This window comes from Lissotriton vulgaris, chromosome 1_1 (genome assembly GCF_964263255.1).
Source record: "Lissotriton vulgaris chromosome 1_1, aLisVul1.2, whole genome shotgun sequence".
In the NCBI taxonomy this organism is placed as follows: domain Eukaryota; kingdom Metazoa; phylum Chordata; class Amphibia; order Caudata; family Salamandridae; genus Lissotriton; species Lissotriton vulgaris.
This window is the reverse complement of record NC_141685.1, coordinates 2,066,857,733-2,066,876,713: the sequence shown is the minus strand read 5'-3', so window position 1 is coordinate 2,066,876,713 and position 18,981 is coordinate 2,066,857,733. Positions and strand designations below refer to the sequence as shown.

Here is an 18,981-nt window from a genome sequence, read left to right as displayed (position 1 = left end):
CACCTGAAGGTCGAAAGACAGTGTTGAATACATAATTACTCCCAGATTTCTGGCAGATTTTGCTGGGAGAGGGCATTCGCCCAAGGAGGTAGGCCACCATTCCTCAGTCCACTGGTCCTGACTTCCTCCAAAGACCAGTACCTCAGTTTTGTCTCCATTAAGCTTGAGGTAATTCCTGATCATCCAGGAGGATACTGCCTCCATGCAAAGTTTGAATTTTGCCGCGTCGTCTTGTCCAGATTGGGTTGAGGAGACAATAATTTGTGTATTGTCAGCGTACGATAACACTTGGAACCCAAAAGTTCTAATGAGTCTGGCCAGGGGGGTCACATACATTTTGAATATTACAGGACTCAACGCCGAGCCCTGTGGGACCCCACACTGCACCGCTTGAGGAAGTGATAGGTAGTCGCTGAGCTTCCCTTGTTGTTGTCTTTGGTGCAGAAAGGAGGATAATAGACCCCACTTCCTCCGACCCCTATCTCCCTCAGTCTTTCGACCAGAATCAAGGGGGACAGGGTATCAAAGGCTGCTGTTAAGTCCAACAAGACCAGGAAAATGGTCCGGCCTTTGTCCACCTCCAATCTGATCTTGTCCACTACGACCGCAAGAGCGGTCTCCGTGCTGTGGGCAGCTCGAAATCCATGTTGAGAGAAATCTAGGCAGTTCTCTTTCTCCAGGAATACTGTCAAATGACGGTTTAGGTGGGCTTCGAGTATTTTAGCGGGTGCCGGGAGCAGAGATATCGGGGGGAAATTTTTAAGAACCTCCGGGTTCAGTGATGCCTTCTTTAGCAGAGGTTTAACAACCGAACGTTTCCAGATTTGCGGGAAGATTCCCTCCGAGATTGCTCCATTTAGAATCTTCAGGAGAGGAGGTAAAAGAGTGTTTCTGCATGCCTTTAAGATCTTTAAAGGACATGGGTCCAGGCGGGAGCAAGATTTAATAGAATCAAGAATCCGGTTGAGTTCCTCCAATGATAAGTCTGGAAATTCCAGAAGGTGGGGAATAGGAATACTCATTTCATCGGGATTGGTATCTGGCGGCTGGCTTGCTGGCTTCATAGAATTATTGTTCACATTCTGATTAAGGGTTTCAAGGGAAGAGTGGATGTCTGCAATTTTGGTAGAAAAGAAGTCTGCTATGTTATTACATAGCAGCTGGGTGTCTGTCACAGGGTTAGCAGAGCTGGGGATGGTCAGAGACTTGATAATTTTGAACAGTTCCCTTGATGATTTTAGTTCAGAGGTCATGTTATTAAAATAGGTTCTTTTCTCCTCTGTAATGGCTATTTTATATTCTTTCAAAGCAAGTTTGTGTTGGACTTTCTCCTGTGCTTTGGGGTTGGCCATCCAGGCCCTTTCCGTTTGCCTGCAGATCTGTCTCAGTGCCCTGAGTCGCTCTGTGTACCATGGGGCTGAGGGAGTCTTTCAGGCAGAATAGTGTTTTTTGATAGGTGCTAGAATGTCCATTGCCCTTCCGATGCTATTTGACCAGTTCAGAGCCTCCTTATTCAGGTCAGATCTTAAGGAGGAGGTAGCGCTATGTATCAAGGGGGCTAAGGTGTCATTGTTTATGTTTCTGAAATTTCTTCTAGTTCCCCAGGAGTTTTCTTCGATTGGGGATACCATGGGCACTGTTAAGTTGAAAGGCACAGCTGAATGGTCTGACCAGGTGAGCGGGATCGGGGCTCCTATGCTCAGTCAGTCTTCATTGGTGAAAATGCCATCTAGTGTGTGGCCTGCAAGATGAGTGGCGCTCGAGACTTGCTGAGTAAACCCGTAAGCCTTCATGGCTTCCAGCAGCGCTATAGTATCCTTGTCTTCTGTTTTTTCAAGGTGAACGTTAAAATCACCTAATATGGTGAAGCATGGTCTATTTAGAAAGGGTTCTAATAGATGAGAGATGTCTTCTGTGAACGGGGATCAAGGGCTGGGTGGTCTATAGAGTAGTATGCCTGAGAAGGAGGTGGTAGGCTTGGGTTGGATCGAGAAGTAGAGAGCCTCCAGTTTTCCTGAGGGCGATGAGAGTGGCTCAATGCGGCATATATAGTCCGCTTTGCAGAAGATAGCAAGTCCACCCCCTCTCCGTTTTTCTCGATCCATTCTTGACATGGCATAGCCTGTAGGTATCGCGTCTACTATATCTGGGCCAGCAGTATCCGAACCCCGACATGTCCACATCATTGCCTTGTCCGCTTTCGTTTGGTGCTCAAGATCTCGATCTCTGATGCCTAGTAAAGCCCCCTCTATAGTCTTCGGGATAGGGTACCCCAGCATCTCCTTAACATGTGAAAGGATTTCCTCCCAGAACGTCCTAGTGACAGGGCACTCTCACCAAATATGGCGAAAGTCCCCTTGTAAACCACAACCCCTCAAACAAAGATCTGAGGTGCCAGAGAAAATGTGCGTGAGTTTAGTGAGGCAAAGGTACCATTCTAGAAGCGTTTTATAATGGGCCTCTCTCAGAGCTATCGAATGGTTGTGTTTAGAAATATTGACCCAGACATTTTTTCCATTCCTCCATGTGCAGTCTCGTCCAAGCTCCTGTTCCCAAAAGTACATGTAGCGTGCCCAGGGAGCGTGTAATGTAGTTAATAGCAAGGTGTAAAGTGAGGAGATAGCCCCTTTCATGGAGCCTTCTTCTAGCACCAGTCTTTCCTTCAATGTGAGTTACCTAGTGGCAGCCTCTCGTATGTGCGGTAGTGTAGCCCAATGCTTAAGCTGGAAGTAGTGGTAGTGTTCGCTGTGCGCGATTTGAAACTCTCTCTTACAGCTCTCAAATGTCAATATGTCAAAGTTGTGAAATAGGCCTAACAGCTTTAAGGAACCTCCCTCTCTCCAGCATTCAAAAGGCCCCTTACGTAAAGCTGGCGGGAATGCCGGGTTGAAGTGAATTGGGGTATATGGGGAGGGAAAAGCGGTCCACCTCTCATTCTTCATGACCTGGTCCCAGACTATGAGTGTGGTACGTGTGGGGGTGCTTAGATATGCGTTCGCTTGCCTGCCTTTCCACAGGGCATCCCAGATGGACCGTCCCACAATCGCCCTGTCCATGTGGAGCCAATGTTTTTCGGATTCCCGTGCTGTCCCTTCCATCACCACACCTGCAGTTGTGCAGCTTGATAATATAGCGCAAAATCCGGTAGTGCCACCCCCCTCCTTTTTTGGCCATAGCAACACATGAAAGGGAAGGCGAGCCCTCCCCCCTTGCCAGATGAAGTTAGTGACGAGTGAGCGCAGGCGGGACACTAGGTCCTGAGGAAGTTCAATAGGGAGAGCCTGAAAGAGATATAGAAGTTTTGGCAAAACCGTCATCTTGACTGCATTGCTTCGGTCAAGCCAGGAAATGAAGAGAGATTTCCATCTCTTAAAATCCTGCTGGAGCTTAGACACTAGTGGAGGGTAGTTAGCTTTATACAGATCCCCGATTCTGGGAGTGAGGTGAGCACCTAAGTAGAGGAGCGAGTGTTGAGCCCATTGTAAGGGTGTTTCTCCCTTTAGTCTTGTTGCTTCGGTGTCGGAAAGAGTGAGGTTAAGTATGGAGGATTCGGAAAGGTTAACTTTGAAGCCTGCCACCAGTTCAAAGTGCCTCAGTTCCCCCTGAATCGCCCGGAGGGAGGTGGCTAGTTCCCTGAGTGAAAGTAAAAAATCATCCGCGAAGAGGGACGCTTTATGGTCTGTGCCTCCGAAGCGGATTCCCCGGATCTCCTCACTAGCTTGGAATTTCACAGCCAGGGGCTTGAAACTAAGGGCAAATAGCAGGGGGGAGAGCAGGCAGCCCTGCCGCATACCTCTGCTAAGGGCGAAGGGAAGGGATATGTGCCCGTTGACTAGTACTCGCGATTGTGGGAGTTGATAGTTGGCCTTGACCATGTTGAGAAACTTATCCCCGAAGCCCAGTTTGCGCATGGTAAGGAAAAGGAATGACCAATCCAGCCTGTCAAAGTTTTTTGGCTGTCAAGACCCACTAGGAGTGCCGGTATCTGAAATGTAGAGACTTTCTTAATGAGGTGTATAATGCGCCAAATGTTGTCACGCATTTGCCGCCGCTTTATGAAGCCTGATTGATTAGGATGAATTAGTTTGGGCATGAAACCGTCCAGCCTGGCAGCTAAGATCACAGAGTAAAGCTTTGCATTGAGGTTAAGGAGAGCTATGGGCCTATAGGAGGCGCAGTTTGGGGGGGTTTCCCAGGTTTGGGATAACCAATATCACCGCCTCAGCCATTGACGCTGGGACCCTGGCATCTGCCGCTATCGCATTAAACAGCTCGGTGAGGTGTGGGATTAGCTTGGACGCAAAGCATTACTAAAAGTGTGCTGTTAGACCATCTGGCCCAGGGGATTTGTGGAGTTTTGTTCAGAAATGGCTTGTCCAACCTCCTCTGAAGTAATGGGAGCATCTAGAGGCCCTGTTGCCACGGGGGAAAGATGTGGGAGGTCCACCCAGTCAAGGTATCACTGTTGCAGGATCATATCTGGGGGGTTACCATAGTTTAGTTCCCCATAAAATTTGGCAAAAAGGTTAGCTTTGGTGCTAATCGAATGGGTGAGGCGGCCATCTCCATCTAGGATGCCCCCAATGAATTCACATTCCCTCTTTTCTCGGAGCTGTCTCGCTAAGTGTGTCCCTACCTTGTCCCCCTGGGCATATGAGGACAGTTGTAATTTCAGCAAGGTAAACTCAGGTCTGTTATTGTAAATGGATCGCAGTTTTTCCCTTAATGTGGTGAGCTCATGCTGAAGCGCTCGAGTGGGAGTGGCCTTCTGCGCTCTTTCCACGACCTCCAATTCCCCTTCAAGAGCTATAAACTCTTTTGCTCTCTGTTCACCACTGAGGCACTTCGAAAATGTTCTTCAATTACAGAAAAAGAAGCCTCACCACATATTTCTTCACCCACGCATATGCTGCTCCCATCCTTTTCTCCTTTATCACTTCGACATTCTGCTGCTCCTCTGCTTTTTAATCCGGGGTGCTCATCAATCCCTTTGTTAATCTCTCATTTCTCTCCACCCACTTCTTACCCTGCACTCCTGTGTAACACTGTGGTCCTCACCGACCTCACTTTTTAGGGCCCGGGCCTACGTCACACTGCGCAGCAGTGTAGGTGGAGCCTAAGAGTCCTTGTGTGATTGTCTCCGAAATCTTACCTAACACATCCCTGGCTGCTCGTGAATTAGTGTCATTTTTTTTGCCAGCTGCATGGCAATTGGGCTTCGCATGCGTGTGTTTTTCAAAGAGAGCACACAATAGGCCACAGGCGGTCGAGTAGCTCCGCCTATGGCATATTGTGTGCGGTCACGCGCACCAGAAGGCCATATATCTTCAATTATCTCGGCGTCACGGACGATTTAATTGAAAACATATGCCTGCAGTGGCGCGCGCGCGCGGCCAAGGTTTTTTTTTTATTTAGTGCGTTTTTCGACGAATATTCCCCTTCAAAGTAAAGCTTCCTTGAGCAGATTTCCGTCCGGGTGGCATTATGAGAAACACATGAATATTAGGATTCTGTAAAAATGAAGGTGCGGCCTCTCAATACTGAGTAAGCCGCAGTCCTGCTTGCGCGCCTGGCGGGCAGACCTGCTTGTGTTTGGGCCTGTTTGGTGCAGCCTTGGAGATCAGTGTAATCCGAAGAGGCGCTCCCGTGAAGTCAGGCTGCTGGGACAGCCCCTTTCCCTGCCCTCTGACTGAAAGGCAGCGAAATAAACACAGCGGCCGGGTTGGGAAGACGAGAAAGAGAGGGCGAAGCTCAGTTACAGGGAACTCCCGACCGGACCGCTGCCCTTAAGCACAAAGTGAAAGCAGGTGGCAGAGTGGAGGAAGAGGCGATGGGCTCCCGGGGATAATTCCTTCCAGAGCTGACTGCTGCTACGCGACTTTCCGTCACATCTGGAGTCCAGGAGAGAATGCCCCAGACTGTAAGTTACTTTTCTTCTGTGTTTTTGCCTCATCTTTGCCCATCCTCCCCTTCTTCCTGGGTAGGAGTGGGTTAATGCAGGGAGAGTGTTATGCCCACACAGAGGCTTCCCTTTTTTTCTTTGTTATGGAAGAGGGTAGGCTCTCTCGCTCGCTCGCCTCTTGCTCCCACATTCACTGTACTGAAAGTATCCACCATAGTTCCACTAATGCATTCCCCATCTCATTGTGTGCCATAAGCCGCTCAGCTCAACGCTGCAACCCTCGTGGTAAGGTGGCATAGTGGGTTAATGGAATTGTGGCACCAATGCCCCGGATCCAGCGGGACTGACTTGGCAATTCACCCTTGTGATGTTGATAATGCCCGTGTTATTGATATTCAGAGTTCGAAACAAACGTCTACCGAGGAGGAGGAGTTGTGCTGTCAAGTACATGTAGAAAAAGCTTGCGTGAATTGTATGGAATGGGACATCTGAGGAAATAATTCACATGACAGGCTCTTTAAAACTCCACCCAACTGATAACTGCTTTTTTTTAGGAGAGCGGGTTCATTATTTATTGCCTGGTTCTTGACAGCACATCTTTGTGAGTACCAGAGTGCCAGAGTGACTGTGAGTGACTGTGAGTGCAGAGTGAGTGCGAGAGTGACTGAGTGCAGAGTGAGTGCGAGAGTGACTGTGAGTGCAGAGTGAGTGCCAGAGTGACTGTGAGTGCACAGTGAGTGCAGAGTGACTGCAGAGTGATAGTGACTGCGGAGTGACAGTGACTGCAGTGTATGAGTGTGCCGGGTGAACACATGGATAAAATCACATTGCCATTTACAATGCCATTACCTCTAACTCCAAAAAATCCGAGACCTATTGCATTTCTAATGCTTGTTCCTACAGTGTTCTTTACTCTCCTTTATCTAATATCGACCAAAACCTATCCTTTCTGCCAAAAACACACTTACTCTTCTTCTTCCCTTCCGGTGTCGCGATACATAGTTCTATAGTTGCTTTCTTTGAGTCACTGTAAGTAGATAGTCCATCTCCCCAGTTGTTCTTTTTCTTGCATGCTGACACCCTCCCGGTTTAGTCTGTCCTTTGAAAATAACCTACACGTTCTTCCGATATTGCAGATTTATATCACTAATGTTTCTCGTCTTTCACATGGAAGGGCTATAAGTGTAAAGCCCAAAATTAACTTGATTAGGAAAATTTTTGCAATCAAAATGGAAATAGGTATCACATCGCCCAGAGAGCACAGCAAGATTGAATGTGTGGTAAAAAATTACATTAACTGAAATAGATTTTTGCATATTTCACATTTGCTGTCCACAGTTTTGGTATTGGGTGTATTTGAAAAAGTTACTTTTAAAATTGTTTGCCTTCAGAAGATGTTTATATTATGTAACTGCACACTTTGTACTTGGCAAAAACCTTTACCAAACGGATACTTGTAACAATTTTCATCTCTTCTTGCTGTTTCCAGTTACGTAAGTTATAGATTTTTTGTAGATAGAAGCAAATGTTCTCTCAAATAATCATACGTTCACTTCATATCAATAGTTAACCTATCTGATTGACTGAAAGTAAAATATAATTTTCTATAAATAGAAAAATATAAAGGAAAACGTATCAACCTGGAATTTTGTTTTTACAGGAGGTGTTAAAGAAAGAAATCTACAGACTTGAAACCTTGTTTTTGGAAATCAAGTTTTGTCGCCTTCCCTTGGATCCTGCACTTGCTGTTAGAGGAATTAATACAGATGTAAGGGACATTTTTTAATTACATGTTGTGATTAGATCGATATTTCTTAATCTGTATATAGGGATTTGTTTACTTTCCCTGAATGTTTCTTGTAGTGTGTAATTTCGAATTTTCTCTGTGTTCAGGTATGTTGAAAGAGAACTTTGCTTGTGTGTTGCAGAAGTTCCCAAATGCCTCGGAAGCTGTGCAAATGGAAAACTGACAAGTGACAAGATATGATTTATTAATAGTTTCAGTGACATTTTTCTCTCACTCTCAATTTTCTCTTTCTTCCTTGAGAGTTAGAGTAGCTTTACCAAGGCGGGGGGCGCTAGGTGGCGCCAGACAGCAATGGCCGCCTCGGCGTAAAGCTCCCGCCGAGCCAGGCGTATTCCTGCACATAAACACTATCCTGCCACCTCATATCGCCCTACTGCGATCACTATTCAGGATCGGAAGGTCCGCTGGTGCTGCCAACAGTTTTTTGTGCCGGAACATCGAGCACTTAGCATGCTACACACTGTTTGCCTCGGAGGCGGGGCGCGTCCTGCACGCCCTGGAGAACTGACTGGGACACGAGAATTAGGGGAGGCCGGGGCAGCATAGGCCCAGACACGATGCGGCTAGAGGTGAGGTGCAGAAGATCGGTGCCAACCGGGACACCTGGGGGATCGCCTCCCCAGCCTGTGGGTCGCATAGCGGAGGTCGTAGGCCCGGTGTAAGAGCACCCCACCCCACCTGCGGAAGATCCTCCTCCCTGTGCAGAAGCGGCGGAAAGGTAGCAGAGCTGTACTGACTCGGATTGACGCTGCTGCGGGGAAGGCTGGCTACCGCGGTCTAGCGGAGACCCAACGCATGGTGAGACACTGCATTTTGACTGCGACTGGGCGTGGGAAACTGTGAGGCCAGCCAGACCAGGAGAGAAGCTGCATTGGCGGCGGGAGTCGCCATTTTATGCTGACCCTGCCGATGGCATATTGAAGATTAAATGGGCGCTAACTGCACTGCTCATGGCGGCAGGACGGATGTATTAGTGACATTGGCATTAAACTACTAACTTCTCCGTACTGCCGCAGACGCTCCTGCTCCAATATATGTCACCCTGATGCGGGAGGTTCGCAAGGAGACCCCCCTGAAACTATTGTGCCCCCTCGCCGCCATTTTGCTAACGCGCTGGCTTCACACACTGGAGGAAAGGAGCACGGATTATTGTGGACTGCAACAGCTCAGAAATCCTAGCACTAGTTCTACCCTTGGCGTGTTCCTGAAACCTAGCTCAACCGTTGCTGCTGTTGGGTGGACAGCATTGGATGCCCCCCCTGTCCCGCAGAAGGGGGTAATTGAGGCGCTGAAGTGCGGGAGGCCGGTTTAGCCGCCCCAACGCCGGCTATACGTTCCAGCTCACCAAGGGGAAAACAGAACCCAGGCAGTCGAAACTCCTGTTCGATACCCGTAAAACGCCCAGCAGTGCTACCAGGGAGCAGGGCGCTGAGGCCCCCCCGGAATCTAGGGATGGGGAGTGGATGGCCCTGCTGGCGGGCGTGCAGCGAAGCCTCACCTCGATCGACACCAAAATAGACTCCATGAACACAAGGCTTGACGGCGTTGTGGCGAAGCTGGACAATCATGAGGAGAGGCTGAAGGAGGCAGAACAGCGAGTATCAGATTTGGAGGATGGCGCGGGCACGAGTAGGCAACACACGCTGCAAATGGACAAACTTTTAAAAGTTATATTGCAGACAAGAACGAGGAGTTGGAAGTCCGCTCTAGACGGAACAACGTTCGCATGCTAGGCCTTGCTGAGATGACCAACACGGGGAGGCTCGAAGACTTTATGGAAAAACTGCTGGTTGATCTGTTGGGAAAGACTCCTTCTCTGCCCACATGGTTATAGAACGGGCTCATAAATCCTTGGCGAAGTGTCCTACCCCGGGTCTCGCCCCACGCCCAGTGATAATGCGGTTTCTGAATTACAGGGACAGAGACACTAAGCTACGGCTGGCGCGTGAGAAAGGGGAAATACGATATGAGAACACCGCCCTGTAATTTTACCCCGATTTCACCCAGCAGGTGCAGGATGCCCGCCGTAAATTCATAGTGGTTAAATAGAAGCTGCCAACCCAAGGCATACCGTATGCCATACTGTATCCCGCAAAACTTCGGATTCATCATAGGGGGCGCCCCGCATCTTCACCACCCCACAGCAGGCGGAGGACTACCTCAAGCACGACAGGCGATTGTCCTCCAGGGAGGAAGCCTCGCGACGACGTTCGAGATCTCACACGCCACTTTCGAACCCTGGTTGATGGCGATTCCCCATCTTAGCCTGAATACTGGGTGGCGCTGCCACTGGGCCTCTAATGGACGCTCTGCAGATTGGTGATGTATAACTTCCTGTAATTGATATGGTGGTACATTAAGCCGCCTGGCCACTCACCTCCATCCCGTCAGACCGAACCCTCGTTATTGGGAGGTTGCGGATGGGTGCGATAGTGAGGATGAGTGGTAATGGCTGGAGCCCCTAGTGGCCCCCAATTGAGGGCATTCCCCCGGTTTCATTTAGACAGGTACCGGAGGTAAGGAGCACAGTGGCTCCAGTTAGGGGGGTTGTACAGGGGGGGGATGTTTTTTCCTGGCATGTTGGGGTAGCCGGAATGGGGGTTGGAGGGAGGGGAAGGAGGGGAACCGATGGAACAAAAGTGAGCAGCGAAAGTCGCAGAGGAGCAAGTGATCATGTTTGGATGCAGAATGCACATTATGATAGTTATGGATAACGCACATAATGATGGAACAGCGCTAAATATCATCTCATGGAATGTTAGGGGTCGGAATGACCCCAGGAAATGTAGGCAGCTGCTAGGCTATTTAGACCGCCATCATGCCCTCATCGCCCTCCTACAGGAGACCCATCTTGCTCAGGGCAGTACACCCGGTTTGCTTCACGATGGGCATCACATAGAAGTGTCACGTCCTATTCCAACTACTCTAGGGAAGTGGCCATCCTAATTAGACGAGGAGTTAGGTTTGTGGCAGGAGGGGGGGAGGCAGACCCCGATGGAAGGTATTGTTTGTTATGGGGCAGGCTTAATTCACACGATATTGCCTTCACGAATTACCATGGCCCTAATGTTGATGACGCACACTCCCTACTCACACTACGTGGTAAATTACTCACACTTGAGTGCAGGCATGTGTTCTGGGGGGAAATTTTAATACTGTTATCAACCCCAGCATGGACCGGTCCTCAGCCACAGCCGCTCACTACACCACATCCCAACGCACATTGCATGACATTGTACTCACTGACAATTTGATAAATACGTGGTGATACCTGCACCCGCCATGCGGGAAGGAACCCATCACTCCACTGTACACAACACCTGGGCCAGATTGCATTATTTGCTAGTCTCCAAGGGTATGGCACACTGGGTGGACAAGGCGACACACCTCGCTAAAACTTTTTCAGATCACTCCCCAATTCTTTTTAAAGTGAAGCCTCCAGTGGACTTGACCCCCTATGCTAACTGGAGGCTCAACCCCCTTCACCTTCAGGATGCAGCCTTTAAGGCTGAAATAGAGCAGGAGATAACAGAATTCTTCCCCAGAAATACTGGCTCAGTGGCCAGCCTGACTACATTGTGGGAGGCATTTAAAGTGACAGTGCACTGGTGGTGTATATCCAAAGGGGGGGGGCATATTGAGGGACCTCAGACAGACTCTGACCACACTCGAGGAAGAGCTGAAAGGACTGGAGTGAGAAATAGCAGGCAGAGACGACTCACACGCCCAAAGGGCTAGTCAGCGGGAGAAGGTATCAGATTACAAGGAGGCTGCCGACCGGGAATGTAAATTTCGGGGGCAACATTGTAGGGCCAGAGTTTATGGGGAGGGAGACAGACCCGGGAAATCCCTTGTGGGAGCGATTAGACCTCCTAGGTTCAGGAACTATGTCACCGAGCTTCGAAACGAGCAGGGGATCATATGTAGGTCCCTTCCGGAGCAAATGGCTACCCTAACAGAGTATTACCAAAGGCTATACACGTCCCAAAGACAACACACGCTGGATCTCGGGACTATTTCCAGGACGTCACCCTAGCATGGCTGGGAGACGGCAACGCAAATTCTTAGCTCATGAACTCGAAGTTGATGAGATCACCGAAGCGATAATGGGCATGAAGTCGGGCAGAGCCCCGGGGTCTGACGGTATCCCTATTGACTTTTACAAGACATATGTTTCCATTTTAGTGCCTATTCTCAAAGCGGTCTTCTATGAGGCACTAGAGGAGGGTACGCTCCCTGCCACAATGCGAGAAGCTCAGATCCTTTCCTTGCTCAAGCCCGGAAAACCTTCAGACTACTGCGACTCGTACCGACCTTTATCTCTCCTCAACGGCGACACCAAAATCTTAGCGAAAGTACTAGCAACCAGACTGAAACTCCTTCTAGATCGACTGGTGCTACCGGATCAGGTGGGGTTTGTGCCAAACTGGGCCACTTCCCATAATCTACGGACCCTCCTGGCTGTTATTCAGGACATTGACCCGAGAAGTGCCGCGGTGGCTGTCTTCCTAGACGCCACCAAGGCGTTCGATTCGGTAGAGTGGGACTTCGTGATGGGGACGCTGGCGTACATGGGGATGCCAAAATCATTCCTTTGCTGGATCAGGCTGCTCTACACTGCACCGTGTGCTAGGGTGCTGCTCAATGGGGCGTACTCGGATTCCTTTGCTATTTCCAGAGGGTGGAGGCAGGGTTGCCCCCTTTCCCCCGTCCTCTTCGCTATAGCAGTAGAACCCCTGGTGGCCAAGTTGCGACAGCACCACAACCATAGAGGCCTCATATACCCCTCCAGGCAAGTGCTGGTGTCATTATATGCTGATGATATCACGTTATACATTTACAAACCTCAGGAAAATTTAAACCCGGTCTTGCGGGAAATTACTAAGTTTGGTGCAATCACCGGTGTACAAATAAATTGGGGAAAGTCTGTGGTTTTTCCCCTTACTGATCATACACTCCCGCACCCCCCGGATTACCCATTAACGTGGGAGGGAGATGATTTTAAATACCTCGATATCTACATCGCTAGGGACAAAGAGGCCTTAATGAGGACAAATTACGGGCGGGCCATGACCAAAGTGATTGATAACATTACGAACTGGCTAAAACTTCCCCTTTCAATGGCTGGGAGGATCTCACTGATAAATATGGTTATAGTTCCAAAATGTTTGTACTTATTTATCAACATTCCCTATCACCAGGGCACTCACTTCTTCAAAACACTACATACACAGCTGATGAGGCTCATCTGGGGGGGAAGCAAGTACGCCTGAAGCTCGACACCCTTACTCTGCCGTATTGTTACGGGGGCTTCGGTGTGCCCGACTTCGAACAAAATTATCATAGTGCTCAGGCACACTTCGCCGTATATTGGTTCTACCCCCCCATACATGCCTCATCTTGCTGTGGAGGATGGCCATATGACTCCGGTCCCTCCCTATGGCTACCTGTTTGCACAATATAAAGAGAGGGACAGGGATCCCACTACTGTGGACTGCACTGTCATGGCATGGCACTGGCTAGCGCGGGCCGGGAGAGTGCCCCAGCTTTATTCCCCCAGAATCCCATTAGACAACTGCCCTCTGTTGCCTGTCACAACTGAGAAGATTTGCCTAAACCTACTAACTAAAATGCGTTATGTGACCTGGGGCGACCTATACCTCGAAGGGGAATTCCGGACCAAGGAGCACTTTTTTGGGGACGCTCAGTACGCAAAGCGTACGGGCCAAGACTCCGGAGTTCCCAAAGGAGCCGGCAGTCTTCACATCCCTCCACCTACTACTTCAATCGGAGGTCCCTCCGCATGTCACCTCCATGTTATATGCGCGGGTACGTACCGCCCCTCCGACTACCCAGTTAGGGCCAGGACAGAATGGGATAAGGACCTAGATGTCCCACTCACAGATGAACAATGGAAGCTAGCTTGCTTGCAGACTGACGCGGTGTCGGGTAGTAGTAGACTACGATTAATACATTTTAAATTCTTGCACAGGATATATCACACGCAGGCACGACTATGTAAGCTCAGTCTCCGAGATGACGATAGATGCTCTAGATGTGGTCAGAGTCCTGCTGATTTCATTCACCTGGCATGGAACTGCCCTCAAGTTACCGACTACTGGAGGGAGGTCTTCCTGGGACTGGCCGACATGTTGGGGACCCCTGTACCGCTGCACCCCACCACAGCCCTACTAGTAACTGACATTCAAACACCGCATTGCAAACTCCTGATTATGGGTATACTCCTGGCCAGAAGACAGGTGGCGTGCAGGTGGGGTAGGGGCAGAGCGCCTAAATTCAAGGGGTGGATACAGGACATGTCCACTTGGCAGGAATACTTACATGTATATGCGGAACACCTGCCGCTGAAATCCCGGCCGAGGGATATTTGGGGCCCTTTGACAACTTACCTTTCGGGTCGACAAGGAAGGGATGACACGGCTGACGAGGTGCCGGAGGTTGGCGTGGGGATGGTATGAGATGTGAGACTGATGGATGAACTGGAATGCGGCGAATGGGGGAAGATGAACGAGGGGGTTTGGGAGGTGGGACAATGGAGGGACCTAGTGCTTTCTGGAGAATTCCAGTGTTTGAGTGAGAGGGAGGCCTCTAACTATGGAACAGTATTTATCCATGGGAGTACTGAACTCATCTTCGATCGCAAGCTCGGACTTTCGTAAATCCCAGCTGTTTACCTATTATGACAATTCGAAAGGGGGGTGTTGGAAAGGAGGTGCCTGGGGGGGTGTGAGGAGGGGAAGGTTCTGAGACAGATTGTTTACATGAGAGTTATGTTATTGCTGCTGTCACCTCTCTGTTCACCTGATGGTCGTGTAACGTGTATTGGAAAATACCTATAAATAAAATAAAAAAATAAAAATAAAGAAAAGAGTAGCTTTACCAAATTCTTCCTTGCTGTGGTTGCCAATCTAGATGATGGCCTGGCATCAAACTAACAAGCTGTTCAAACTAATACAAAACAGTATTTTGTTTTAGATTTAACAATATGTTTAGGGTAGTGCACACAATTTGTTAAGTGTTGGGTAATTTGTTCATCTGAAAATGGGGCTGCCCAGCAAACCTCAATGATGCCTCTTTATCCAGAATTTCTTCAATATAGATTATATATTAGTGATGTATGTTTGTTTTGTCCCTTTGTTAATTGTTTTTAACTGTTTTGGATGCAAGTATTAATAGCCACCCTTTTGTTTAACTGATTTGGACGCAAGTATTAATAGCCACCCTTCCCTGACCGCTGACATAATTTCATGCATTTTAATAAGTGAATGAGAGTGCCTTATTTTCCCACAGTCATATATGTCTATTGAGTAGACTTGATGTACTAGATTTACTAAAAATAACATGGTAATTATTTTTTCTGAAACCAAATGTTTGTTATTTCCTGTTGTGAAACCTTATAAAGGGGCCTTCTTCTTAGTAACAAGGTCAGAAGAAGATACAACTTAAAAATATGTTGGCCTTATGATTGATAATATTGTGCATTGGCATAACTAATGGAATTAATTCTGTCAGAAGCACAAAAGTGTAGAGTTTTTAATTCCTTTAACACAAATATGCTGGATTAGCTGAAGGTCCTTATAAGGTAACTCATTCAACTCAATTGTGTGTCTTTGATATATTGCGTCCCAGTGTGAGGTTCATGCCAGAAGTGTAATATTGATCAGATCAAGTGTGTTCTATTGCGGAAAATCCTGGAGGTTCTCTGGTATTTACCCATTAAAGAAATAAGCCTTTTGTTTGGCTTAAAATCTGTATATGCAATTTCTGTGCAAACAATCATATTGAATTTGAGCATTTCCAGTAAGAGCTGAATTGTTGAATTATGAGAACATCAGATCACTAACCTAGCCAATGAAAAAATCTTGAGTATGTACCATGCTAATTTTAAAATCCAGGAAAGATAATAATGATATCTAAAGTTTGGTTTTCCTAAAACGTTTTTTTTAAATTCCCACTTCTGCAGATCATTGATGGGTATCCAAATGTTAAAACGTTATTTTGCTAACATATATGATTCCAGAGAGCACCCTTGTTCTCTTGCTATGCCTCAGTTTGAGTATTGTTGTGCCATATAACAAGGAAAAGGGCCTTTAACACTCAGAAAAAATATTTTTATCTCACTATAGTGTGGATTGTGAGATAATTAGACTATGGCTTATCATAGAAAATGTAGTGTTTCATAAGTTGGGAAAAATAACCCCTCAAGGGCAACAATTACGAATTCCTCTTGTTTAACCTGGCATCCTTGGCGTGAATTTCCCCCTAACCGTTTGCCTTCCTCCTCCTATTTTGTTTTGCTGAATTCATTTTCCTGGCCATAGGACTCTGCGCATTTTACCACTGCTAACCAGTACTAGCGTGCTTGTGCTTTTTCCTGAAAACATAATGAACTGGCTTATACCCAATGGGAATATTTATTTTACTTTTAAGTCCCTAGTAATGTGGCACTGCCTGTGTCCAGGGCCTGTACATTAAATGCAGCAAGTGCCACTCACCTAAGTAGCCCTGTAAACATCTTTCCGGCCTGCCATTGCAGGCTATTTATGGGCATTTTAAAATGCCATTTCGACCTGGCACATATACCTTTTGCTAGGCCCAACCCTTCCTTTGTAATACTTATAAGTCACCCCTAAGGTAGGTCCTAGGCAGGCCCAGGGGCAGGGGCAAGTGTATTAAAAAAACCGAATATGCACTTTTAAGTTTTACTTGTTCTTGTAGTGAAAAACACTTAAATCTGTTTTTCACTACTGAAAGATCTACTGCTTTTTTAGGGTAACATTGGAATTACCTTATTACATTTTATAAGTGTAATTTCTGAATGGGAACAGAAACCACTTCATGTTTGGTGTCTCCGCAATCACAAATTTAAATCCTAACTCATGGTGAATTCGGATTTAAAATTGCAATTCTGAAATGAAATTTTAGAAACTTGGCATTTCTTGGCATTTGGTGCCTGCAGCCTGTCTCTGGGTCACATGACAGAGTGTGGGTGACAGCTGAGCTTTGTGTATTCCTCCTATCGAGCCAAACACAATAGTGTGCTTAGGTGCAACTTGGTGGGCCATCACTGGCAGGATGAGGATGGGGAGCTTGGCCCAACCCCACTTAGACGTAAATAGGATGTGTCCTGTCTTCACACAAATGGCTGCATATCCGCTGTGGTCAGTCCTGAACCAGGGGAAGGAAGGCAGCCCCTGTGCACTTCAAAGGCATGCCTTGAGAAGCTTCTCCTCACTTCAGAGGCACAACTGTGTATGAATACTGGACCTAGGACACCATCACTTCCATGGATTCTGTGCCAGGAAGAAGGACTGCTATGCTGCTGCATGGACTATCACTGCACTGCTGCTCTGAAGAAACCGCTGCCTTGCTGCCTCCATGCCTAGGTGAAAAGGACTGGACTTGCATCTCTTGAACCAAGAAACCAAAGTGACTCCAAGGACTGGTTGACTGACCTCCTGATCTGAAGCTTCAGGGTCACAACAGGCTTCCAACAACCTTACACCTGGACTCTGCAGTCTATGAGTGTATCCTGTTAAATGGTGCCAGCCTCCGTGGATTCAGCTGAGCTGACGCATCCAACAGATCTCCTCTGCTGCAGGGTACAAACCAGAGCAGAGCCCACGCATCTCCAGTGCTGCGTGGATTGGACCCATTACAGAACCCTGCATCCTCACCGCAGCCTGCATCACCTACGTAACCGCCACTGTGCAATGCATTCTTGATGCAGACTCACCCATCTCTTCTCAGCGGCAAGCTCGATGACGACAAGGAACTACGCATCACTGCCCCGCAGCTCCTTAGAATTAACGCATCGCCCCTGACTGTTTTCCACATCCTCAATGTCAGACTTCACATAGCAAGCCATTGGCTGATCCTAAACAACAATGCAGGCCTTCGCATTGGCAGCCTCACCGCGTCTCAGAACTGATGCATCGCTTCAGAGGGACAATGCATCTTTAACACGGATCAAAGCAACGCTCCACAAACCCGGATTTAAGATGCAGTGGTCAGCGGGCTTAACTGGGTCCCTATAGCTAGCGGACACTCCATTGTGGTTGACCTGAACGATGAAACCAGATATCCACAGTTGGTGCTATGTGCCTTTTGGCTCTCTTTGGCTCTATTTTTTATTAAAACCTTTTAAATTGTGCCTCTATAGTTTCATTAATTAAATTTTTGTTGTGTAGGTCTTATTTCATTTATTAAATAGTGTTCTATGTTTCTAACTTGGTGTGGGATCCTTTTTATGTGGTATTTTCACTTTATCACTGTTTGACGTGTTGAACAAAAATTTTACACATTGCCTCAAAGCTAAGCACAACTTAGCCAAGCTACCAGTGGGTTGAGCACAGGTTATTTAAGGGTGGCTTATGTCTCACCCTGACGAGGATAGTGGTTGCTGCCTGACCAGAGCTCACACCCCACTCAACCAACAGTAAAGCTGCATTTTTCAGTAACAGGCCTTCTTATAAATAAAATAACTTTTTCATAGCCAGGGATGAGAAGACTGCAGAGGCCATTTATGACTTCAGTAGAAAAGAAACTTTGTAAAAGTTTATTTTGTGATGACTAAGAGTAAACTGATGTAGAACTGGTTGGCCACTCAACCTTGCTGTGGAGGCTGCACACACATCTTCGGCTGACTTCTTAATGATTAGCCTCCTGATAGACTAAAGGTTGACCTCTGGTACCCAAAAGGCATGAGTGGTGGTAACAGTGGCCACTTAGCAATATCGTTTTATGACACACACTATGGTTTTTCACAGTGCTACCTTTGATGTGTAAATATCAAATGAAAATGTCAGAAACTAAAACCATTAATTCCCTGAGCCATCCTAGACTTTCTGTCTGCTTCCCCAGCAGGAGGAAAAATAGGCTGAGCATTGATAGAGAAGATGACACCTCATTTTCATATGGAGGGAGGACCAAACCCCTGCTGGTAGAAGAATGTGAAATCTGTCTCAAAGACCAAGGGGAAATGTGTGGGTGATGGCATGGAAACAACAATTTCTGCATTTTCTCCACAAATTGGATTTCCAGAGCCCCAGGTAAAAGTAATTCAAGGACAGAGAAATTGTGGGTACTGAACCTGAGCACATTTGAGGCCAAAGTAAAAAACACAACTCATTTCACACTTTACCCAAAATAAACTGTGCAGTTCCTTTTAGCACCTGAATTACAACATAAGGCTTGGCCTCATTTTCCGCAGACCTACCTTTGCACACATGCCAGGCTGAGTATGACAGCA

At 47.5% G+C, this 18,981-nt stretch overlaps 1 protein-coding gene across 1 annotated transcript in view; it reads left to right on the top strand.

Moving 5' to 3' along the window:
- Positions 1 to 18,981, top strand: part of PIK3C2G (phosphatidylinositol-4-phosphate 3-kinase catalytic subunit type 2 gamma) — a 1,914,223-nt gene that overhangs the window by 1,324,868 nt on the left and 570,374 nt on the right. The window contains exon 20 of the mRNA XM_086920790.1: positions 7,563 to 7,670. Within this exon, the coding sequence (XP_086776916.1) occupies positions 7,563 to 7,670 (108 nt within the window). The remainder of the gene's footprint in view (positions 1 to 7,562; positions 7,671 to 18,981) is intronic.